This window comes from Aythya marila (assembly GCF_965140915.1).
Source record: "Aythya marila genome assembly, chromosome: Z".
Lineage (NCBI taxonomy): Eukaryota > Metazoa > Chordata > Aves > Anseriformes > Anatidae > Aythya > Aythya marila.
In genome coordinates this window covers 9,009,241-9,033,821 of record NC_139080.1, presented here as the reverse complement: position 1 = coordinate 9,033,821, position 24,581 = coordinate 9,009,241, and the positions used below count along the sequence as shown (strand labels likewise).

General features: G+C 44.7%; 1 protein-coding gene across 8 annotated transcripts in view; it reads left to right on the top strand.

Annotated features, from left to right (window-relative positions):
- Positions 1 to 24,581, top strand: part of FAM219A (family with sequence similarity 219 member A) — a 267,457-nt gene that overhangs the window by 180,879 nt on the left and 61,997 nt on the right. For 2 of the 8 annotated variants that reach the window (XM_082783200.1, XM_082783199.1), the window contains exon 2: positions 8,723 to 8,874. The exons of the other annotated variants lie outside the window; for them this stretch is intronic. In XM_082783200.1, the coding sequence (XP_082639326.1) occupies positions 8,794 to 8,874 (81 nt within the window). In that variant the 5' untranslated portion in view covers positions 8,723 to 8,793. The remainder of the gene's footprint in view (positions 1 to 8,722; positions 8,875 to 24,581) is intronic. 8 annotated transcript variants of the gene reach the window in all.

Genomic DNA, 24,581 nt, shown 5'->3' with positions numbered 1-24,581 from the left:
GCCACTTGCAGGAAGGCAGGGCTCACCATGCATTATGTCTTCTTGTGAAGACAAACAACATCACTGCAAATGTCCCCATTTTTATCCTCCTTTACCCCAGCTGTTATTGCTGAGTGTGACGCCGTATGGAGTGGGACATCTCTTAGGCCAGCTGGGGTCAGCTGTCCTGGTTCTGTCCCGTCCCAGCTCCTTGTGCACCCCTGGCCTCCTCGTGGCGTGAGGAGCTGAAATGTCCTTGGCTCTGTGGAAGCACTGCTCTGCAACCACTGAAACATCAGGGTGGTGTCAGCATTGTTCTCATCCTTAATCCAGAACATCATATGAGCCCCCACAGAGAAAATCAACTCCATCCCAGCTAAAACCAGGACAATTTGGAAACTGAGTGCTGCAGTTCTTAGGTTGCTACGATTGTGTAAATGCAGTTAAAATTAATCTGTATGAGTATTAGTCTTACTGTTTTACCTTATTGTAGCTTTGGTTTCAGAGATAATTGTATGCCATTAGTAGGCAGGATCCATATGTGAATAAAACATGGTGTAGTTGGATGCTGGAAACTGCAGCACCTCCAGGGGCTCTAATCAAATTTGGTGAATGGTCTGTGGGAAAGATACCATAAATAAGTGAGATAGCATACTATGCCCATCTCTTTCTAGATTCCTGCTATTTCAGGGGACTTGCTGACTGCTGTACAGAGTTGTGCTTGTGAACTGTTAGGAGTAGCTTGGTCTGCTGTTGTAACCCATCATGTGCTGGTGTCTTGCCCAGCTGTCCTAGCTTTTGTATCATTTTGTTATCCTGAGGAAGCCTTTTTGCTTTTGTTACTTTCTATGCAGCCAGACAGCACAGGTTTCCTCACTGGTGTTGATAAAATTCTCCCACTAGCTAATGTGATTGGATGTTAGATGAAAACTTTCATTTCAGCTTCTCTCTCTACGGTTCCTCTCCGCCTGCCACTAAAGTCAAACTGAGAAATAAGAGATAAAGACGAAACCCATACATTTGATTTAATTCAAAGCCTCAGTTGGTAGGTTTCTGGGAGGAGCAGCTTGAAGTCTTCCTTGAAGTCTGCCTCATTACCAGATGAGTGCAAAGGAATGCTGGAGATTCCCACAGCTGGTAGTGGAGAGGAAGTTTACCTTGCATGTTCCTTTGGGTCCCAGTAACTTCTTGTTTAAAAAGAAAAAAAAAAAAAAAAGGATGCCCATGATTAGTTCTTTCTTGGGACACTGAGTTTTCACCTTTCCTCAGATGCTAGGTGTTCTGCCAAACTTGCACTGGCTACTGGATATTTCCCTTCCAGTAGCACCATTGAGGAGCATTCTCCTCAAGAAACTGGCTGCTCTTGGCTTGGACTGGCGCACACTTCGTTGGGTTAGAAACTGGCTGGATAGCCGGGCCCAAAGAGTCGTGGTGAATGGAGCCAAGTCCAGTTGGAGGCCAGTCACTAGTGGCGTCCCCCAGGGCTCGGTGCTGGGGCCGGTCCTCTTTAATATCTTCATCGATGATCTGGACGAGGGCATCGAGTGCACCCTCAGTAAGTTTGCAGATGACACCAAGTTAGGTGCGTGTGTCGATCTGCTTGAGGGTAGGAAAGCTCTGCAGAAGGATCTGGATAGGCTGCACCGATGGGCTGAGGTCAACTGCATGAAGTTCAACAAGGCCAAGTGCCGGGTCCTGCACCTGGGGCGCAATAACCCCAAGCAGAGCTACAGGCTGGGAGAGGAATGGTTGGAGAGCTGCCAGGCAGAGAAGGACCTGGGAGTGATGGTGGATAGTCGGCTGAATATGAGCCAGCAGTGTGCTCAGGTGGCCAAGAAGGCCAACGGCATCCTGGCTTGTATCAGGAACAGCGTGACCAGCAGGGCTAGGGAGGTGATCGTCCCCCTGGACTCAGCTCTGGTGAGGCCGCACCTCGAGTGCTGTGTTCAGTTTTGGGCCCCTTGCTACAAGAAGGACATGGAGGTGCTTGAGCGGGTGCAGAGAAGGGCGACGAAGCTGGTGAGGGGCCTGGAGAACAAGTCCTACGAGGAGCGGCTGAGGGAGCTGGGCTTGTTCAGCCTGGAGAAAAGGAGGCTCAGGGGCGACCTTATCGCTCTTTTTAGGTACCTCAAGGGAGGCTGTAGCGAGGTGGGGGTTGGCCTGTTCTCCCACGTGCCTGGTGACAGGATGAGGGGGAATGGGTTTAAGTTGAGCCAGGGGAGTTTTAGGTTAGATGTTAGGAAGAACTTCTTCACTGAAAGGGTTGTGAGGCACTGGAACAGGCTGCCCAGGGAAGTGGTGGAGTCACCATCCCTGGAAGTCTTCAAAAGACGCTTAGATGTAGAGCTTAGGGATATGGTTTAGTGGAGGGCTGTTAGCGTTAGGTTGGAGGTTGGACTCGATGACCTTGAGGTCTCTTCCAACCTAGAAAATTCTGTGAAAATTCTGTGATTAATGGCTGAGATATTAAAACTGTGTTGATGCAGATATCTAAAAAATGATTGCTTGACATCACTCGGGTAACACAAAGTAAATCGTAAATTTAAAAAAAAAAAAAAAAAAGGTAATTGGCTAAGGGTATTAGTGTGCATGATTTTCATCTTAAGGAAACCCAAGTGGTAAATTTAAGTGCAGTGACTTCTTCAGCAATGTCCTTGGCATGTGGTTAAGCTGTATTTACGTGGCTGTGTAATTTAGCTGCCTTGCACCTGATGTGGTGGTGCTGCATGCTTCTGTCACTTGTTCCACAGCAAGTTGTGTGGTCAGTCTTGAATGTTACAGCCAGAGATGAGAAATATGTGGCTAAATGTGCTGGGAAACTCAGGACATCGACCCACTCCTCATGCTGCATGTTGAGCAGCTCTTCTAAAGCTTTTGAAAACAAATCCAGGATGCTGGGTTAAAAGTTGCTGGTAAACCAACTAGCAGGGATTCTTCCTGATCTCCAGAAGAGCTCCTCTTTGTAGTCTGCATCTCTTTCTCACAGCTCAGAGAAATCTTTCTACAGATTTCGCTATGCTTGTGGTGTACTGGGTCAGGACTTTCCTTACTGGGCTCCCCCATGGTTGAGCTCTTCACAATGCTGAATGCCCCGTGCCCCTTGAATGCAAAGGCCAGGTAGTAGCAGGAGGAAAAGCTGGCATTTGGAGTGTGTTCTTCAAAAGCTTTTCCACAGCTTTTACAGACTGCACTGATGGCTTGATGTGACACATCCTATTTTTAAAGCAAACAGCTCCCTTCTGGAATCCTAATGTCGTCTAGAAAATGAGCGAGAGAAATAGCAGCTTTCAGGATTTGGTATGTGGATTGGAGAAATTAAGCTGCATTACAAGGTCCAGTGAACAGGAGTACGGACTGTCTCATGGTGGCTTTGTTGCAGGCTTGCCATCTGCCTAATTATGCAGGCGGGCCAGGGTGGAAGGTAGATGTGGCTCCTTTGCTACCTGCAGGCTTCTGACAAGTTCAGGTAAGCTGGAATAATTCAGCAATTGCAGGGCACGGCCTTCCTGTGAACTGTTCCTCTGCTTTGGTGTAGCAGGTGTGCTCTTAGCTCTACACGTACGCACAGATAAGATTTTGGGCCGCCCCAAAAGCCCATGTGCAGGACGTGGGGTGTAGGCAGTGTGTGTGACCTGTTGCCAACAGCTCAGTGTCATACCTGTTTAGGCCGTCTGTTACAACCCCTTTTGCCAGCTGCAAACAGCAATGCAGGCAATCTTTTTTCCACCCAATCTGGTCATGTCCTGAGGAAAGGTTCTTCTCTGGCTAAGGTTTAAAAAAAAAAAAGTACCCAAACTTATCCACTGTGGGCTGCTGAAAGGGAGGAGTTCCAAAAACTCCTCAAAAAAGCATTGCATAAAAAAATTAAGTAGTGACTTCTGTTTTCCAGGGCAAAAGTGAAAGACAGTAGAAAACCATAAAGCTTTTTCCCCAGAAGAACTGATCATTTTTTGTAAAATTTAAATTTCCTGTATGCAGTGTTGAATTAAGAGCATGACAGTTCTGTGGTGCTGTATCTTTATCCTCATCTAAATAACCACGCCTGTTAGAAAAACAGCTTCTGACCCCAATAGCTGTCCATAAATGTCAGTTCTGTGTCAACACAAAATCTCTGATTGGATATGCTCTTGGTTAATATTGATTAAAATTGCAGTCACAATTAAGCAGAGTCTGGTGATGGTGCCATTGTGTTGCTATAGGCAACCAACACATTGTAAACTTACTGAATATTGGATTACATTTTAATGTTTCCATGGTCTTTCTGGTAGAAACAAGGTTTCTTCCCATAGATGAAGACAGCTCTGACAGCCATGTGAGTACACAGAAACAATACTAACGAGATCAGGGATTCCTATTTCTGTTCTCAATTGATTATTTTTTAATGCCTTTCCACGGTGGAACAGGTTTTCTGTTTAAGTCTCTTTCCTTTGCTTCCTGAGTGATCAGGGGCAAACGTATTAGAGCCACGTGCTGTTCAGTCTGTGTCTTAACTCAAAATTCACTTAAGTTTCAGCACTGCCTCAGATTCTGGCTGGTCTCTCCCCATGGAGGTGCTGGCCACCTTCCTGAGAAACCAGCACTGCAGCTGAGGACAAAACAAGACTAAATGAAGAGATTGCTTGTGTCGACTTTCATTTGGAGCTCAGCAGCTTGTGGCTATTTCTGAAGCAGGGGGATTTCTCCAGCAAAAACAACCCGGAGGAAAATGAATCCTATTGTTGCAATGATATCTAAATAAACAGTGTAGGGAACCTGATGGGTCCTAATCGCTAGGCATTTGTTTCACAGACAATCTCTAACGTGTTCTTGCAGCATTGATTTCTGTCTTTATACCCTCTGGCTGTTCTCACTGATCTGAGACGGTATTCATCAGCCACCATGGGATAGACAAACTTTTGGGAGAGCAGTGTGACATCCATATTCCTTGTTCTCCCTGAATAGCCACCATTCCTCTTGTTCTTACAGGATGTTACAAGCTGGCTTAAGATGTACAATTCTGAAACCATTTCACTTTTATATAGACCAGAAATATATTATGTGCCTGTACCAGAAATTATCATATTTCTCTGACAGTTTTTCCCATGAGCTTAATGATGTGGCTGTGTCTTTTGGCCAATGGAAATAGGATGTAATCATCTCTTTCCATATAAGCAGCACATTATTATTTTTTCTAATTGGTTTCTTACATCTTTCATGAAAGAAAACCTACTTAGATCAGTGATGGGATCGGATATTGTTTAGGCAGTCCTTGGCTTCATGGTGGTGATAGCCATTAAAAGCACATAAGAAAATGAATGGTTCTGTGGCGTGTGGTGCTGTTCTCCATTCCCTGGAATATCTGAGGGCGTGCTTGTGTCATGACCATATCAACTACTCCAGCAGAGCACAGAAATTTCTGAATTAAAGTCAAACTAAGTACCTCTATCCAGGCACCCCAGTATGAAGCCCAGCAGGACTACAAGATCTGTCCCAGAAGCAGGTAAATTAGCCTTCAGTGAACTTCATGCTTTTCTGATTGCACAGTGAAAATTCTCCTTGGGTAACTTGTTTAAACCTCAGCAGAGTTGTCTTTCTGCTGCATGGCAGTAACTCAGATAGTAGGAAGTAGCTCAGAGCTCTGAATTGTGTTTTTTTTTTTTAGCTACATGAAAGAGATTTGCCTCCAAGGTATACAAGAGTGCATGCTGGTCATGCACAGATTGTACTGGCTCATGGTTATAAGTCCTTTTCTTACTAACATATTCAAGCTACTTCCAGTGAGGTTACTTGCTGAAAGTCTGGAGGGAGTTTTTTTTGATGTTCGCTTAGTCAAATTGAGTTTTATGTGTCCTAAGGGATATGTTTTGTAGGTAACTCTGCAGAGAGGCCGTGTGGAAGGCCAGGCACATGTGGTTTTGATTTAAAAAAAAAAAAAAAAAAAAAAGGGGGGGGGGTGCAACTTGACTTATCTTAAGTCATTTGGTGAACTGAACTGTAATTACATTTTCAAGCAGTGTCCAAGCCCTGCAGTATATTGTGTAGAGTTTCATGGCTTTTCTGTTTGTGCAAGGCAATGATTACTGGGGGTGCTCTCTGGAACTCCTGCCACTTAGTTTCAATGATACTATTGCTCCCTTCTCAAAAATAGATTGTCAGGAAAGTGTTCTAGGAGAATAACTTCTGCATCCTGCTGCTGGAAAAGTGGCTGAGAACGGGGCAAGCTGTGTGGATTGGTCTGTGGTATCTGTCCTTTTCTTGAAAGCTTCTTACTCAGTAGACCTATTTTTTAAATAGCTTTGATTTCTGCAGGGACTCCTATACTGTCTTAGTGCATTAGGCTCTGGAGGTAATAGGAAACCGGTGGGAGACCTCTAAAATGCCCTATGAAAGCAATCAGGTAAGAGTTTTAAATTATCTGTATGCCTTGGCTGCATCTGTAAAATAAGTAAATAAATGGGTGGGCAAACAGGGGCTTGGGCAAAGAAGTCTCCAGATGCTTTTGGAGAGCGATATTTAAAGGAGCAACTACACAGGAGTTTTTAATACATATTTGTTTCAGGACAATTGAATCAAACATAGTGTGTGAATTAAAATTGAAGGTTCTGCTATACCACTGCTGGGTCAGCGTGCTGTGTTGTGGGGGAATAAACTGACCTAAAAAGTCAGAGGTGATTGATCCATAGCACTGCTGTAACTTGGTTCTGGCTTTGAGCTGCCATGCAGGGTTTTGTTTCTGGAGGGCAGGCAACCCCAGAGGACTGAATGTGCAATGTTATTTCCTGGCCTGTCTCTAAGGTGCTCGGGGCTGTGAGCAGGCTCCCTGAGGCAGCCCTTTTATTCACAAACATCCATACAGTTTGTGCTCTGCAGAGATTGGAGGCTTACCTGCACAAGGAGCTATTTTGGCTGTGACTTCTTGATTAAGATGTCTGTTATTGGCATGGCAAAATCAGTGAGTTTGCTTTCAGACATACCACTAAATATGCTTTCCTTAAACAGTCTTCCTTGCTGCCAGCCCTTCGGCTGCTCTCCCACCCCATGTTATTTCAGCCTGCTGTGGGGTCAGATGTGACTTCTGCTGGGCCACAGCCAAGCATGTTTGTGCAATTGCAGGTTTCTGTCCTTGGTGTGAGAGACACCAAGCTTTGTGCATGCCTGCAAAGAGGCTGCAGACGAAGCAACTGAGGAAAGGTGTCTCATAACCTCCCAGCAGAGGTTTGTAGGGGGCTTTGTGTAACAAGGCGTAGCTGTTGCCAAAGGGGTGACACTGGGCACAGGCACACAGGTCATAGGACCACCTGAGACACGAGTTTTGGCACTGAAGAGGAAAAGAGCCCCTAGGGAGCAACCCGCCCATCAGCTCCATGCACAGAGGAAGGAGCTACAGGCTTTTCAGGTGTCAAGTGGGGTGGTATTTCTGCCATAAAGCAGCAATGAAGCTGCAGTTAAGCAGTAATAGGACTGATGAAGAAATGTCAGAGGCCGGTGACCTTTAACAAGGCTTCTGATGGAGGGAATAATTCCTGAAAGTCATATCTTATCCCACATCAGGATTTCTGAAACCGGTAGACACAAACCTGCCACCAAAACTTGGCAGGGATGGTGGAGGGAGCTTTCCCAGGGAATATTAAATGTAATACTGGAGTCTGTGTGTTGAGGGTGTGCTATTTTGCTGTGGCTGACTGCAGTGGTTCTCTCAGCACCACCCTCTTTTCTAAACATCAGCATAAATTCATCTCCCTCTTCAGAATTTGTAGGGGCACAGGTCTCTTTCTGCTAGACAATTCTTTTATGCTCCTGCAAAGTAGTCTGCACAGCAAAGGCCAGCCCCTTCACAGTGTCAACACGTCAGAGGACAAAAGCACTTGCAGCATAAAAAGGCCTTGTTTCAAGTTACAACAATTTTAAATGGCACTTTGGGGAATTCTTGTCAGTAAGTTCATGGGGAGATAAGTCACTCAGAGTATGAATGACTCTTGGCTTGGGACACCTGCTTATTTTGCAGGGCACTTTTCCACACATGCCTGTCAAAAACAGAATTCAAAAGTGGAGAGGGTTGTTTTTCTTACAAATACTCAAGGTTGCATGTTGTTTGCTTATCGTGTCTATGGATAATCAGAACTGCTTTCTTCTGCTGGAAGAGAGTAGCATTTTAGTTAGGTACTTACCCTTGTCCTATGCCAGTCTGAACAACATGTGTCAGGGCTTCAGAGATGTTTGGTTAGCTGTTCCTCTTAAACTTTCTTTTTCCAAGCTGTGCTATATTTCCAGTGTGAAAGAGAGTTCAGCAGAGAAACAGTCTTATACCCAAGTTTAAAGAAAATTTATTTGAATATTGCTGTAGAAATGGGGAATGTAGTGGTTACTGTGTGCTTTTTCTTTTATCTTTAGCTGCTTTCCTGGCAGCCATAGACTACAAGCGCTGTAGAGCTCAGAGCAGCTGCAAAGCATCCATGGCAAGGGAGCAGGTGGCAGGAGATTAAATGTTTTGGGACTTTACAATGCGTAATAAAAAGATAAGGGAAGAGAGAGAAATGGTTGGGAGTGTAGTGGAAGGGAAATTACTGAGATGTGCAGAAACACTGCTTTACTGGAGAAGCCTAGATTATGATATTACTGCTTGCTGTTCCAGTCTCAGCCCAGTGATGTCTGTCAGGTGGTCAGAAGGTATCATTTGGAACTTGCCAGGCATTTCACTGGCTAAAGTAACTAGTTAAGTATGCAATCATCTATTTTAAAGATTCAGGACAACCATTTATTTCAGGAAGAACCTGCGTGAAAGAAACTTGCTGCTGTGCAAATGAAACGTTCAGAAGAATGTGATATCATCACTTCATGGTTGAACTAGTGAAAAGGAGAAATCACTGGATGAAAACTTGGTGCCCAGGTTTGCTGTACGAAGCCCCAGATTCTTCGGTAATCATCTCTTCAGGGCCATGAGAGAGATTTTCAGGTTATTAAACTGAACTAGTTGAATAATAATTTCACAATTGAGAAATTGGTTGGGAGTTAGAAAAAGGGAAGAAAGTGTATTTCTCCTTCAGCTGTGACAGAGGTCTTTGGCAGACCTGTTCTGAAATCTTGTTGGTCAGAAATTGAATCACTTTTGCAACAAATTGACAGAAAATCTGACAGAAAATCTGCATTTATCGTCTCAGATATTCTGTTTTTAAGATCTTCACTGCTTGTTAACGGTTGGGTTTGTGCACTTGAGCTCTGATTTCCATTCAAGTGCAGTTTCAGCAGAAGAGTAGGAATTTGGCGGGGAGAGGAGGGGCCAGAATCAGATTAATTCCTCATCACACCAGAGGGTGGGTAAGCATAAAGATGGGTGTATGTATGCAGATTGTTATTGGGAGCAAAAGCAGTAACTATGATACAAGACTGGATCTAGTTGCAAATTAAAAGTTAACTCAAAAAAGAGGCCAGTCACCAAAGTAAAAAACTAATGCACAAAATCAAAGTTAGTCAATGACTTAAATTTATGTTCAGTACTTTTTTTTTTTAAGTCACTGATGTTGGTAAGGATATAAATCACAAAGATTAATGCACAAACTCATTGTGCATCTTCACCTCGTACGTTAGAGCAATGAAAGCAACCAGGGCTGCAAAGGATGTACTGGCAGGAGCACAGAGGGTTTTTCCCTTGCTGGTTCTGTGCACAAAGTCGTTCTAACCTGGTGAAGCCCTGTGCCTTCATACACTTGTGTCAGTACAGCACAGCCCTGTCTCCACTCTAATGTTCTGTAAAACTGTACAGAGCCTTGCGTTTCAATATGCTCTGTTGGCTTTAGTTTCTGTTGGTCTGGTTAATAAATGTTTTACACTACTTGATGCTTTGTAAAGCTTATTGCTAGAGATTCAGCTGTTCTAATAAAGTTGTCTTTTCTCTTGCCATAGAAGAATGTCTGCTCGTGAAATCACTGCAAAAAGGAAGATAAACTTTCTTCCTTGAAATAGCTGCCCATGGGCTAACAATCTTTGTATTATTATACAGTCAGTCTTTGTTCAGGAGCTTCAGTCTCAGGCTGTAAAGTGTGTCAGTCCTGGCTTACTGCAGTTCTTGGAGGATAGGCTGAGATTTCCTGAAAGTCCCTCTGATAGCACTGCAATAGACATAATGGTGTGCTGTGTGGGAACTGGGGGGAAAGGGCTGTGATGTAGACTGTCCTATTTCTCTTCTCCCTGTGTCTGGGTTAACTCTCACCTGCCTTGGTGTGAAGATGCTCTTTTAAGAGTAGCTCATTCAAGATCAACATTGTCACATCAGACTTCTCTGCTTGATGCAGCAACACTCATAATGGAGACCAAACAGGCCATGTTATGCACCCTGTGTGTGGCACTAGTGATCCTCTGTGTTGGTGGGGTATGGCTGTGAGTCATTAAAATCATTCAACCCTTTAATTAGAGGTGAGGGAAAGGATCCTGCCACAGGGTTACATTGTGCACTGCTCACCAATAAAATGTTCCTAGAGAACTGAAGTGAAGCGTGTTTGATCTGGGCCATTGAGACTTGCTAACTTTGAATTCAGCGAGGATATTTTTAGAATTGGTTTCCAAATGTGAAACTATGCTTTAATTTCTCTGCAGGACCAGAACACCATGGTGGCTGACCCTTATAAATGCCTGAGTTGGTTCGGAAGAAGCACATCTGTGTCTAATGAATCTAATCTAATTGGAAATGAGAAACTTGCATTTCTACATCACGGAGTGTGAAGAAAAGGATTTTAACATAGGTTGTGTATTGATGTAAGCATTACTACATGTGTGGGGTGGAGAAGAAAGCTGACTCTGGAAAACCTCTGTAATTTTTCCTGTTTTTTGAGGCATGTACACAAAATGTAGCGTGTCCACTACATTTCAGTCTTCAGTGTTCGGCTTTAGGGGTAAATGCTGAAATGCACTGTGGTTAAAATGCAGGTTAAGGCCCAGAATGCTGCTGGCTAACCCCTTTTCTTAGCTATGGTAAGTGCTGCTTTTAAGCGCCTCTGTGGACCACGGGAGAATGTTGGTGTATTTTCGGCAGCTCACAGAAACACGGGGGTGTGCTGTAAGGTAGTACTTGAAGTGCAGATCCTGCATCCATAGCAGTTTGGTTTCAGGAGGACAGGTGGTTATGCTATGGTGAAGTCTGTCCATTTCCTCAGAAATAAGTTTTTGTTAGCTGATACAAGCCAGTTTTAAAGCTTTATTCCAAAGATAACTAGCATCCCATGTTTCAGGCTCTGCAAAAGCCAGCAGTAGGAGAGAGATCCAAAAGAGTTCCCTGGTGTGATAAGGACAGACAGGATTCATCTTGTGGTCTATGTGACAGCTGCAAAGAAACATCTTTGAGAAACCAAGATTCCTTAGTGCTGCTGGTCAGAGAACAGCCTTGCACTTTTTTTTGAAGGAAATCAAACGGGTTCATTTTTATAGAAAAATCTGGCTGCAGCTCAGCACAAGCTAACAACCTGCAGAATGATGACTTGTAAGGTACAAGGCGTGTTAACGAAGGGTGAACTTTGACACCCAGTGTTTGGGGTCAGGACTATATGAAATGATTTAGAAAGATTCCTCTGAACATTGTGGGGTTTGTTTGTTTTCAACTTTCATCATGTTGTGAGCTTGTAAGCTTGTTCCTTCCACTCTGTGCTTTGGCTTCTCCATTCCTGGTTTTCTGATGCATCTCCTATTGTCCCCAGTAGCCCAATGTTCCTCTGTATATTGGCTGTTTTTTTTTTTTTGTTTGTTTGTTTTTTTTTTTTTACTTTAAATGATAGATTGCAATTTCTTTCAGGCAGAAAATGAAAAACATATCTAAGCAACAGATTAAATTGCTCTGTGAAAGCCTCGGTTACAATGATGCTGGCTTTTTCCTCTCCCACACAATTTTAGATTGAATGGAAGCTGTTTGGGAGAAGAACTATATGGGAGAAACCTGCACTGATGTCTCAGACCCTTTAAATGAATTAGCTGTCCATCACATGATGATTGTCTTTGGGTAACAGTGCAGCAACTCAAGTCCCACATCGCTCCGTTTTCATTAGCAGGGCTCCACCTTTCGCTTACACACGCTCATTTCAAAATACGAGTCAAAATACAAATTCATTCCTACTCGCAGCTGTGATTTTCTGGGGGCAGAGCATAGCAATTTTACAATGCCCTTGCACGAAGTCTTCTGCCACGGACTCTGCCAGTGCCCGTGCAGCCGGCCGTGAGCGCAGCCCCTCACCTGGCGCCGTGCAGGCCATCTGCTGCTGCGCGCAGTGCTCGAAATGCTCTCGGAGTGTTTCATGCCCTGGGAGCTGTGCACAAACACATCCTCCTGTGGTGGACGAGGAGGAGGTCCTAAACATTTCCAGGCTATAAATCAGCTTGAGGGCTCGGGTGGGTGGGGTGCAGGTGGTCAGCAGAGATGGTAATGCCGTGGACTGGAAGCAGTCGCTGCGCTGCACGTGGTGCTGATGGGTTGAGCTCTGGCACCGTGAGCTTGGCTTGCTCAGCCCCTTCTGCAGGGAAGGCAGCTCGCTGCACTGTGTCCCTGTGCAGGCAAACTGTTCTCTGCTCTATCTGCCACCAGCCTGCAGCTTTAGGGGTGGCTCTGCCAACCGCTAATTGCTTTTTCTCATTCAGAAGGGGAAGGAAAAGGTTTTGGTGGATGTGGCTTTTTTACCCACTGTCTGAGATTTTGTGTGTAATACTGCAGTGCAGGGGAGACTCATGTTGCTCTGTTCAGATGGAGCTACAAAACGTCCATTGCTGTTATCTGGGAATCCTCATCCTCCTGGGGTCCCTCTTGCTGACTGTGTGCAGCCAGAGCAGGGCAGCATCCTCCGAGCTGCCTGAGGAAAGTGGGGAAGGGAGAGAAGGGGGGATGCCATGTTTCAGTCCCACAGAGTAGGTTCATTCTCCCAGAAACCTGTTCCCCCTTGGAGACTGCCCACCGGTCTGACCTTCAAGAAAGGAAGCAAGCTTGCAGAAACTCAGGTGATTGTTTTCCATGGGACAGAGTGCTGGAACAAGTGGAGTAGCATAGTCGTTCTGGAGCCCATACAGGGCTCAGAAAAGCCCAGAGCTGGGACAGGAGATTGAAGGAGAGTCCATGTGTTGTCTGCTGTAGCTGCTGCTGGAATTAGGAGTTAGGGCATGTGAAGTGAGGCACTGCTGCCCAAAGCCTGCAGGCAGACAGCACCTCTGTGGCTGCTTGTTCAGCCCACCAGCAGCACAGTTAGCCAAAAAAATTAACAAAACTAGCTGTTGTGCTCCACTGATTTTGGAACAGAGTGCTCAGGGCTTACCTGCTCTCATATGGGAGGTGAGCTTTTCCAGCAGGTATGGTCATCTGTCTGCTAGATCTGAATCCTGGGCTGCTGAATCTTTCTGTGTCAGCCTATGTAAACGGCTGCTAATAAAACCTACAAGGTAAAGCAGGGGACCAAGGTGAAAAGCTCTGCCATTTTTCATCAGTACCTTACAACACTGAGTCGCTAGGGTCAATCTCATGAAAGGAACTGGCAAATTATCAAGTCTTTTTTAATCTAATTGCCCTTGCTTTTTGATAGTCAGTTGGAGCCACTGGCCCTTAAATGAGTCAAAGCCTTCAAATCGTTGTCTTGGACAGTAAACACCTTGACATAGTTTCCAAAATACGATGATAGACGATAGGCTGCAGGTTTAAAAGCTCGATTAATTATTTAAAAAACAAACAAAAAACAACCTGAGATGAATTTACCTTCAGCAAACTATGTGCTTCCTTCCAGAGCTTGATGTATGTGAGCTGAAACAAATAGAAAAAGGAAAAGGGTCCAAATGTAAAAGAGGTAAAATCTGCTGTGGTGTTCTGTTCTGGTGACTCTGGAGCAGTGTTTCAGGCTATCTTCTGTTTGGCAAGCTGCAGATACTGGTCCTAAAAATGTTAATAACCCTTTTGTAAATGAGTTTTAATGTCTTAATTAAGAATTTCTAGCAATGGTTATGACCTGCAGGGAAATGTATAATTGGCTGTTTTCCCTAGCTGGTTAAACGTCATCTTCCTAGAAAAGAAGAAAAATGTGTACTTATGGGATCTGAAAGCCTCAGACCCAGCGTAAGCCAGGATTCCTGTGCTTAACACTGCAGCAGAAATCTTCACCTGTGGCCACTGCAAAGCAGCTCTCCACTTCAGTAAAACAGGGCAAGTCCTTGCTCACCTCCATCTCTGAGGTACAAGCGGTCTGAGGCAACAGAAGCATCCTCTGCTCTGACAGGGTGGGCACAGGTTGCCCAGAGAGGTTGTGGAGTCCCCATCCTTGGGGATGTACAAAAGCTGCTTGGACATGCTCCAGGGCACCAGCTCTGAGCAGGGTGTTGGATAAGATGACCTCCAAGGTCACTGATTCTTTTTAGCCAGAATAAGTAAAAGGGAAGGGATGCACACTCACAGCCCTAGCAAGGCACGCTGTGAATTAGCAGCTAGCAGAGATGCAGCAGCCCAAAGAGAAGCAATGGTGTATTTGTAGTCAGCAGCCTTTTCGGATAAGGGATGGCCAAGGCATGAAAAATGATGCTTGGTATTCCCAGATGATGCAAGAGTGACTAGAGATTGTGTGTGGAATGGGCTGTGGCTGTTGCAGAATGCGAATGGCTGCATGAAACCTCGACTAGATTTCCAGCATCGTTGTTTGCTGCTGAAAATGTCATTGAGGTACTGAATGCTCTGCTAACTTCTGCTTGTCTGCTTGCTGTTGAATACCTGTACAATTTTGCCTGGTTAGATTTTCTGGAGAAACTCATTCGGTTCTTGTTGTAGTGACACTGATTTCCCTTTTGCAGAAGTGCAGCCACCTCTCACAGAATGGCTGAGGTGGGCAGGAGCTCTGGGTCTGTCGGGTCCAACCCCTGCCCTAGCGGGGACACCCAGAGCAGGGTGCCCAGGCCCAGTCCAGGTGGATTTTGAAGATGTCCCAGTAGGGAGACCCCACAGCCTCTGTGGGCTTCCTTATGGTCAGAGGGAACCTCCTGTGCTCCAGTTTGTGCCCGTGGCTTGTCCAGGCACTGGGCACCACTGGGAAGAGCCCGGCTCCATCCTTTTTGCACCCTCCCTTCAGGTATTTACAGAGATCCCCCTGAGCCTCCTCTTGTCCCCCCTGAACAGCAAAGGTGCTCCAGCCCCTTGGTTATCGTGGTGGCCCTCTGTTGGACTATTCATAGCTCTCAGGACAGCAGTAGTCCTCATGCATGTGGGGCATGCAGGGAGGAAAGGTGCTGTGTGAGTAGGGTCATGAGCATCTCGTTCCCTTAGTTGGGACAGGGCTTTGCTGCTCAAGCGGAGAGCACTTCAACACCTAGCACAGGCGTGCTTCTGCAGCACTGAAGAGGATCAGAAGAATATTTCTTTAGGACTAATTCCTTGCACTGGTTATATTCTGAAGACAGTGATTTGTCCCTGTGCTGCAGCTTCCTTTTTAAATGCTTAGTTGTGGCTGAAAACAGAAGCTTGAATTTATACTTCGGCAGGTTACAGCTAAATCTAGAAACCCAGTCACGTCTGTGTAAAGCCATTATTGTGTTTAATGAGGAGTGTGTGTCTGCAACAAATGGCACCCCGTTTGTCTTCCTCTAATCATCCATAAAATACACCACTGTTAAAATCATTGCAGCAAATTTGGGGTGAATCCCTGGCTCAAAGCAAGTATCTTGTAGCAGCGGCCATTTGGAAACGCCTGTGGCAGCATAGCTGTGAAGGGTGAAGAACTGAACTCCTCTTTCTCCACTCCCCTAACAAACTCCAAAGTAGTTTTCATTTGAGAGGGGAGCCCCATGCAGCATGAAGAACAAGCAGGTAGAAAATGGCTGAGGACTGTGTGCAAGAAAGCCTTTAAAGCAAGCTGTATTGGAAGAGCGAGCAATATTCTGCTTATTAGCATAGATTGGAGTTTCCTGCTAGCTGTGAATAATGCAAAGGTCACTCACCAGCTGCAAGCAAGCAGCGTGTGGTTGATTCTAAAATTAGTCTGTCTCTAGCATTGCCACTTCTTTTCTCTACATTTCTTCTTCTCTACCTTAGGCCTGGGAATCTTATTAAAGATAGCACAGGATCCTAAGAAATTCTCTTCCCACCCCCCAGCCTCCCCATAAGCTTCTGTAAACAGTTGCAGTCGAGATAGCTAGGTGTCTGTTGCCTACCACATGGCCGGGGTATTATGGCCCTAAAACTATTTTCCACAGGCTCAGTGACATGATTTTAACTCTCAAATGGCTTAGTTATCCTTTCTTCCCGGTCAGCTGGAGTCTGCTAGCACAACAATGTTATCTGCAACCATTTTACTTTTTATTTTTATTTTTAAGTGTTCTCTTTTATCTCTGGGACTCAGAGATAAGCTCAGGAAGAACCTGAATAACAGCCTTAGAAAAGCTTTGTTTTCTTTTTTGCTGATGAACCAGGAGCCTGCTGGTGTGGTGACACAGCACCGTGGCCAGCTCAGAGGTGGGAAAATTGTCAGAGCATGCCTTGGATGGGAAGGAGGACAGCAGCACCACAGGCATAAAGCTGCCCGTGTGTTAGCTGACATAGATGCTCCCTCCCAAAGAATGCAGCTCCAGCGACCACCTGCCTCCTGCTATAGAGGAGGACCTTGCTGAAAGGTTTTAACCTGATGGCTGCATAAAATAAACCACTTCAGAGCAGACACACCTGTCTTGGGACACGTGGCTGATTGTCGGCAGAGGTCATTTGTATGGCAGAGAGAAGGTGATGCTCAGGACTGTGGGCAGCTGAAAATGCAGGAAGAACTTGAGTGAGCGAGCAAACTGGGCTGTGCTGCCGTAGTAAACCAAATCCTTTTTCTGCACTGGAGAGATGCTACTCAGTGTGATACACATCCTAGATCATGGAGGGCCTGGCGGTTGCTGTTCTGAGTATATGAGTACTGTGTATCTGAGCCTCAGGTGAGATATAGACACCTCCAGGCTGTGGGTGGATCAGTCTGCTCTGCACGTGTTAGCAGGGCCTGCTGTGGGCAAAGATGTCTTAAAGCAGATAGAAACACGGCAAGGCATGTGGGATGTTGTTCTCATCACAGAGCTAGTCATGTTATAACAAAATTCCTCACCCAGAGGCTGGTGAGGCCCTGTCCCAGGCTGCCCAGAGGAGCTGTGGCTGCCCCATCCCTGGCAGTGCTCAAGGCCAGGCTGGATGGGGCTTTGGGCAGCCTGGGCTGGGGGGAGGTTCCCTGCCCATGGCAGGGGGGTGGCACTGGGTGGTTTTTAAGGTCCCTTCCAACACAACCTATTCTGTGATGTAAGAGTATTTTATGAGAGAGAGAGTCTCATTTTCTGGAAGCCTGTGTATTTGGGAGAATGTTATCTGGTGTGCATCCTAGGAGTGCTGTGGGTGTTTACACCTTGGTGGAGAAAGCCCACAACACCATGCTGTGCAAAAGCCCTGGCTGTTTGCACAGCCTTCCCTTTTTGTCCTGCTTGTCCGTTGTATAGAGCCATTCACCTTCTCGTATAATAAAAGAACGTCATCTTAGATGTTACATTCTCTTCTCTCTCGTAATTTTGTTTTGACAATGCTAAGTGTGCTTAGCAAGGCAGTTGACAATGCAGAAACACTCTGTAAAACACTCTGCAGAAGCACTGGCTTAAATCTCAAATAATGCCATTAAAAGAGAAGAGTTTTCTTCAAGTTTCTTCATGATGGACTGTGAGCATACTATGGTCTGCAGAGTCGTGTTGTCTTAAGCATGGAAATCTCTGCACTGATAAAAGCTACAAAGCAGAGGAGCCAGGCATCAGCGATGCACCACCTCTACAGAACATCCAAAAAATTGCAGCAAAAGGGAAGGAAAGCCCCTCCAAGCTGTGTCCTTACGCTTGCTGAACTTTTGTGCAGCCTCACCAGCATGACCTGTGTGTTGCTGTGCTCCCAGTGCTCTGTGCTGGCCATGTGTGTGCCCAGGTGGATGTCTGTTGTCAGCACAGCTCATAGCAATGCAGAGAGAGCATTCTGCAGCCACACAGCTTCTTGGAAGAGATGGTATCCGATGGTTTATGAGGTGTTTGTAAAACTTGTTGTTCAGGAGGAGTTGTCTGTGTCACCCATGTCAGTCACGACGCTTGCAGCAGCATCCAGTCTGTGCTAGCAGGGGAAGAAATGAGTATTTAGAAGTAGTGATGTCTAGTGCTTGCATGAATATTCTGGAAAGGCAAGCACGGTCTTGTAAATTTTAAAGCAAAAATAACTTGGATTGTTACAAGGCAGAAAGTGCAGTGATCTGAAATGCTTGCTAGTCAACATTGCTCTGTAATACCCAGTTTGGGGGCATCTGTAAAGCTAAAACAAACTTATCTTTTTGTTAAACCACCTATTTATTTGTCTTCCACTAATCTTGGAAAACTGAGTCTTGGCTTTTTTAAATTCAAGTTCCTGTCTTCTGTGTCTTTCCTAGCATGATTTTCATATTCCTTCTCAAGGAGTCAAATGGTGGAGTCAGAGAATTGATGAGATGGTAGAAAACCTCTCACACTTGAACTCCCAGTTCTAGTCCAGCAAAGGCAATAACCAAGAATAATTACAATGCAGTTGTTATTTTGACAGGAAACTACAGATTTTCATAAAAAACAAGTTCTGCTAACACATTAGCTGCAAAGGAAAGCAGCTGTTGGCCCTCCTCCAGGATGGTGAACTTTCTGTTCCTTACTAGCAATAGATCTGTTTTCACGTTAGCATTTGGCTTGGAGGGACTGAATGGCTCTTAAGGATGGCCTGATTTGCCCCTGAGCACTACAGGCTGCTATCAGTCACTTCTCCGAGGAGAGCTGGGCCTAGGAGAGCTGGGATTGCTGCCGGCAGGGTCTGTATAATTAGGATTAACTGGGGCCGTGGAGTGGTGAGAGCAGCATCTCTAGCTGCTCCAGCGGGTAGTAGCTGCCAGCTTCAGGTGGGATGGTGGCTAACAATGCACAGCATTTGTGAGTGCCTCTGAAATCTACCAATAAATCTATTCACACCTCATATATGGGAAACAGGGACTGGTTTCCATTGTCACCCTGTGTTAAAAGGGCTACTGGGGAATAGCATGCAGACAGCTCTGCTGTCCTCACTCCTGCAGCAGAATTCCTTGCTTATGAGCACCCAGATACCCTGCTGTCCTAGGTTTATTCAGATACTTCCTGCATAACTTCTCTCCTCCCTGTTTCTTATTGTACTGTGAATCACTCTGTGGTCTGTCATGGTTTATTTTTACAGCACAGTGAAAGGTATAATAGGGAACTTATAAACATGCTGGGGGGAAGCCACCTGAAATAGCAAATGTTTCTAATTATGAAGTTAAAGCTTCCTTTCTAAGCTATTGGCTTCTTTATTACACCTTGAACAGCCTGAAAATTTACTTGGCTACAATTAGACTTCCAGATACAATAGGTAAATTGTAAATGAAACCCATCCAGTGGAAAATTACACTATTAGCCTGGAGCAGTAGCCCTACCCTTTACGGTTTATGGTGAGCCTACATGTCCAGGAACGTTTTGTGAGTCCATAAAGTTGAGAGGACAGTCTCTTAAAAGCAAAACAATTTAGTTTAAAAATAAAAAATGTCGTTATCACCTTCTCTTATGTTTATTATTTTTGAACTTATTCAGGCTTTTACACATTAGCCAGGCTTAAATAGAAAATAATTTATCTCTGCCTTACCAAGATACATTAGGTAATGTTCCTGAAAGGGCTACATCTAATTAGTTTTGGTCGCGGTTTTGGTACCTGCAGGGTAAAAAAATAATAATTACATATATATATATGTAGATTTCTGTACAGGGTTGGATAATAGTAATTGTAATTTAGTGTCTTGGTGTTCCACTGTTGTACTTGGATCTTAATCCCTTTCCTTACGCAGAGTTACACGCTGATGGTCCAGGTTTGCGCCACTATCAAACCACTTTAGTGATGGTACTGATTTAAGACTGTAAGGCACATCTTCAGCCATCACCAACTGGTCACAGTGTTCATGGAGGAACTAGAGTGGTAGTGCCACAGCTGGCACAGGAAGAAACAACCTGCTCTTTGCAGCAGAGCTAAAGCTATACAGGAACGGGCAGGGATCGAGGCCACATGGATCTGGGTTTGAGAGAGCAGGGTACAGTTCACAGCTGGCTAAAGCTGCCAAGTCCTGGCTCCTGAAACGAAGTCATCAAGCTCGCTGAGATTGACATCTGGAGCCAGCGGTCTGAATGCAGCCTCTTTTTCATCTGCTCGCTGCACTGGGAGCCAGGGGCATTTCAGATGCCTTTGGAGATGGTTTGAATAGGGTCTTCAGTGATCATGTTAGTTGGCTTGGGCATGGGACATTGAAACTGACATCTTGTCCTCCTACGGTTTAGGATTTGATTAGGTGCCAGTTTGCATGAAGCTTGCCATGGTTGTTAGAATGAAAAGAAACAGGAGAGGAGCTTTTACTTCACTGAAGAGCTCTAGATAAGCAGCTATCTTGCTGGGGAACAAGTGGGAGATCCTCCTTCTGCTTCATTTCTCTTCCCTCTCTGTTTGCAGGTAAGATGATATTCAGGGTCCTTCATTATGAGTGGATCCATAGTTTGTTTGGAAAGTATACTTAACAGACAGGGATCGATACAGTAATAGAGTTCTCAAATAATCTGTTACAGGATAAAATGTGTTAAATGAATTCACTTTGGTTTTAAGATGTAGAATGCTGCTGGTGATTTTTGAATTAAAGCAAAGTGCGTACTTCTTTTCTTCTGGGAAAGAAAAGGAGTTTGCCAGTGGCATTTACCTTGGTTGTGGGTTGTTGTGTTTTTTTTTTTTTTTTTTTTTTAATGCAACAAAAAGAAATAGTTTGTTTGACCATTACTGAAACACTTGCTATTCCTCTAGGTTTGTACTTTCTTTTTAATTTATGGAGAACAGCTGCGGAATTGTTACACCAACAATGTAAGTGAATGTCTTAACAGATGGTTCTCGCGCTGGCTGGGATAAAAGCAGCCTCCTCCATCCTGATGTGGCATGTTTGTTGTTCTTAAATCCAGTTATCTTGACAGTGCTTGAGGAAGTCTTTGTCGCTTCCTTTGTAATGTAGTGTTGCTGCAGTCCTTCGGCATTGAAGTCTTGCCCCACCTACTCTTTAATTTTTCTTCTAAAATAGAGGAACAAAAGTATTCACTTTCTCCTTAAATCTCAGCTCTGGTGCAACATGTTCAGCTGGAGAAATCAGAATGGAAATGTAAAGTTCTTCCAGCTGGAAGTGGCTTTTACAAGGGAGGTATTGTGTGGTTATGTCAAAGACACTCGTGTCAGAACTTGAAACTGTCTTCCCTCCATTGCGTCCAGTGAGGAAAGTTTATATATTTTTTAAAAAGTGCTTTGGACCATGTAATTGTTTGCATATAACATGCCAAGCTTGCTCAGGTAACATTCAATCTCTTCTTTCTGAAGCAGGGATGAGTCCTCACGTTGCAGAGAAGCGTGGACTCTTACTCACCCCCCAGACTTTAACAGCTGTAGGAGTCTTATACTTAAAGAGACTGCTTTTTTTTTTTTTTCAGCTGCAGTGTTTTTGTGACAGTCATCCCGAATGTGACATGAGTTACACCAACACCCTCCCTTAGCTGTGACAGCAGGATCCGTGAATCAGCAGAGCCCAGCTGCAGAGACTTCGAGGAGCAGCAGCCTGGCTCTGAGGGCCAGCAGCTGATGTGGCTGCAGCACTGAGCTCTGGGCTGCGTGCATGTGCAAGGAGCAGTGTGATCCCAGCCTCGCCACTTCCCTCTGGGGCATGCAGCAGCTGCTCAGGCTCTGGGCTTGTGAGTAGCATGGGCTGGAGGAGATGATCAGATGTGAAAGCAGCTCGTGCTGCCAGAAAACCCATTCCTGCCATCTTTCAAGGAAAAAAGCAGTGTGCCAGCCTGGGCCACCAGCTGAGCTGCACCACTGTAAGTGGTGGAAGAAACACAAAACATACTGTGAGCAAATGTCACGGATTTGTGGGTGAATAACTTGTCAGCCTAGCAGCTGAAGGACAAATGCATAGCATTCATAGTGAGAGGCTCATCTGAATAGCTGAAATCTTGATTCGGGTCGTTTTCTATTCTCTTTTGTTTTCACCTGCCTCTGTTAGTTTGTGCTCTCTGTGCAGATGTGATTGGAAAGCGATTTTGCCAATCATTTTAAGGTAGAAATCTCAATGAGTCAAACTGACCGAAGCAGCAGGAAAAAAACACCTTCACGGTGATAATTGCCTCCTGTAAATTGTATGGATGGTACAAGACCCAGGATACTTCTGGAGGCCTTTGCGAAATGTTCTTCAGCAGCTGTTACAGGGGGTGGAAGGGAGTAGAGACAACGAGGAGTTAAACTGAAATGTGGGCAGAGAGCATCTTCAGCATCTGTGTTGTCGTGTCTCCATGTCTTGGCTCTGTAGAAACCACAGTACAAGCTACTGGTCTACTTCTTAATTCTGAATTTAAAACATACCATGTTAATGCAATGGGATACCCACTGGTGTGATGGAAAAAGACAATTACTGAAATGTTTGTGCAGGATGAGCAGAAGTGTCTTAGTTCAAGGTTCTGTGCATAGTTATAAATGAAAATGTGTTTGGCATGGTGTCCTATATAATTAAGATGCCACACATTGTCTCTTTTTGCATGGGTGCATGTGTCACTCTCAGCACCTCAGGATTATCATGGGCACGATGGCAGCAGGCAACTACCTCTGTAATTTGCTTGATGTAAAAGCTGGGTCTGTGAACTAGTAGCTCAAACTGGAGTTCAGCCATACAGATGTTTTTAGGGACTTAAAAAGCAGTCACAAATTCCCCAAATCCTGCCCCATTATAGCTGGGGAAGTAGTTATATTTGAAAAGTCCTTGGAGCAGTTGGAGTAAATGGCCCTAAACTGTACTGTTTGTGCAATTTAATATCAGGTTCTGCTCAAAGCAATTCTACGGGGATTTTACATACTGTAAAAGCAGAATAATTTAATTTCACTGTGTTAAAGTCTATTAGCTCTCCTGCAAACAGGAAATAGTTCACAGCTTCTTGATAACTCCAAGATGACTGTGGTGGGAAATTCAAGTGAATTACATTTCCCTGTGTAAGCACAGGTGTATACTCAGTGTTGACTGCATTGCTCCGCATCAAATATTTGCAAATACTGCAGAAGTAGAAGCATAAGAAATAGCGTCAGGGTACATGGGCACAGATTACACTGTGATTAAACATAATGAAATCTTAATGTCATTCTTCATATGTAAAATTCATCCTAGTGGCTGTGCAAACTGGGTGGCACACGGATCACAATTAAATTATTGATCTTCCTGGCACAGATGACCCACACATGTTGTTCTGGGTGTTTTCTGGCCGTGACCCTATTTCTGTCTCTGTGACCCTGTTCTGTGGGGCTCAGGCCACCTCATTGTGCTGTCTCGGGGTCACCCCACATCACAACCCTCAATTAAAAGCCAACAATGTTCCACAGGCGCTTTACAAAAGTTTTTTGTCATGATGCTGAATTTCCAGATATGACAGTGATCCTGTAACTTAAATGGAAAACATTGACAAAATAGTGACAAGATGGATTTTTACTTCATTATTTGTTAAGACAAATAAGAGTTGAAATGGAAATGTAGCCAGTTTCTATTGAAACCCTCCAAGTTTTGTCAGGGTAGAGCACAGGTTACAGGTAGGTTAGAGAGCTGGCTGTTACACAGGAACCGAGGTGTCTCACCCAGGAATGATTATCTCCACGTGAAACCCTCTTCAAAACTAATGGGCTCCCAGCTATGGACAATGAGCTACTTAAGGGTGAAAATAAAAGGTCTGGGAATAAGGAGGGGGAGATGGTGAGAGCAACAGAGCTGTAAAGAGCTGGGGAACCTAAAATCATGTCCTGAGATGGCTGCACTTAGCTTACAGGCTAATCATTATGATTTGTGTCCTCGGTACATTATGTTATTATACATCGTAATGGGCCAGGACTCTGCTGCCTCTCCAGAAGGTCATTACCATGCACTTAGGTACCTGTGTTTGTGCAACGTGGGCACAGGTTTAGCTGGGTCTGTGTGCGGTAACATGTGCTGGAGGTATGCCCAGGGGGCAGGCGCTGTGTAGATGAGCTGTTTAAAATGTGAGTTTCATCTCAAGCATCTGCAAGCTCTCTCTCAGCTGTGGTGCTGGGGGCAGGGACCTAATGAGACTGCTTTAATACAGCGCTAACATACATATTAGGTAGCAGTTGGAAAGGCAGTCCATCTTTCAAGGTTTGAGCAGCACTTTCTGAAAGTGCCTCAATTAACAGCTAATGACAAGCTTTCTTCAGTGCTTCTCTCATTATCGTGTATAGCCAGATAATGAGAACGATCATCCAGAGAGACTCCAATTTATTTACCATTTTTTATTTTATTGGGAGGCTTCTGGATATTTTAGCCAGTAACATTCCTGATTTGTGCCTCCATAAGTCAAGTGCCTGAGTTCAGCTTAAATCAATCATGGCTCTTAAGATGTGCATTTCAGATAGCTTTATCCAGCAGCGCAGGCATTGCAAACCTTAATTCATGAAGCTGCTTCTGCCCTACAAAAGATGGAACTAGTAGGTAAGGAAAACAGTACCCTTGTCTGTCATCTTAATGATAATGGAATTTAAGATGTCT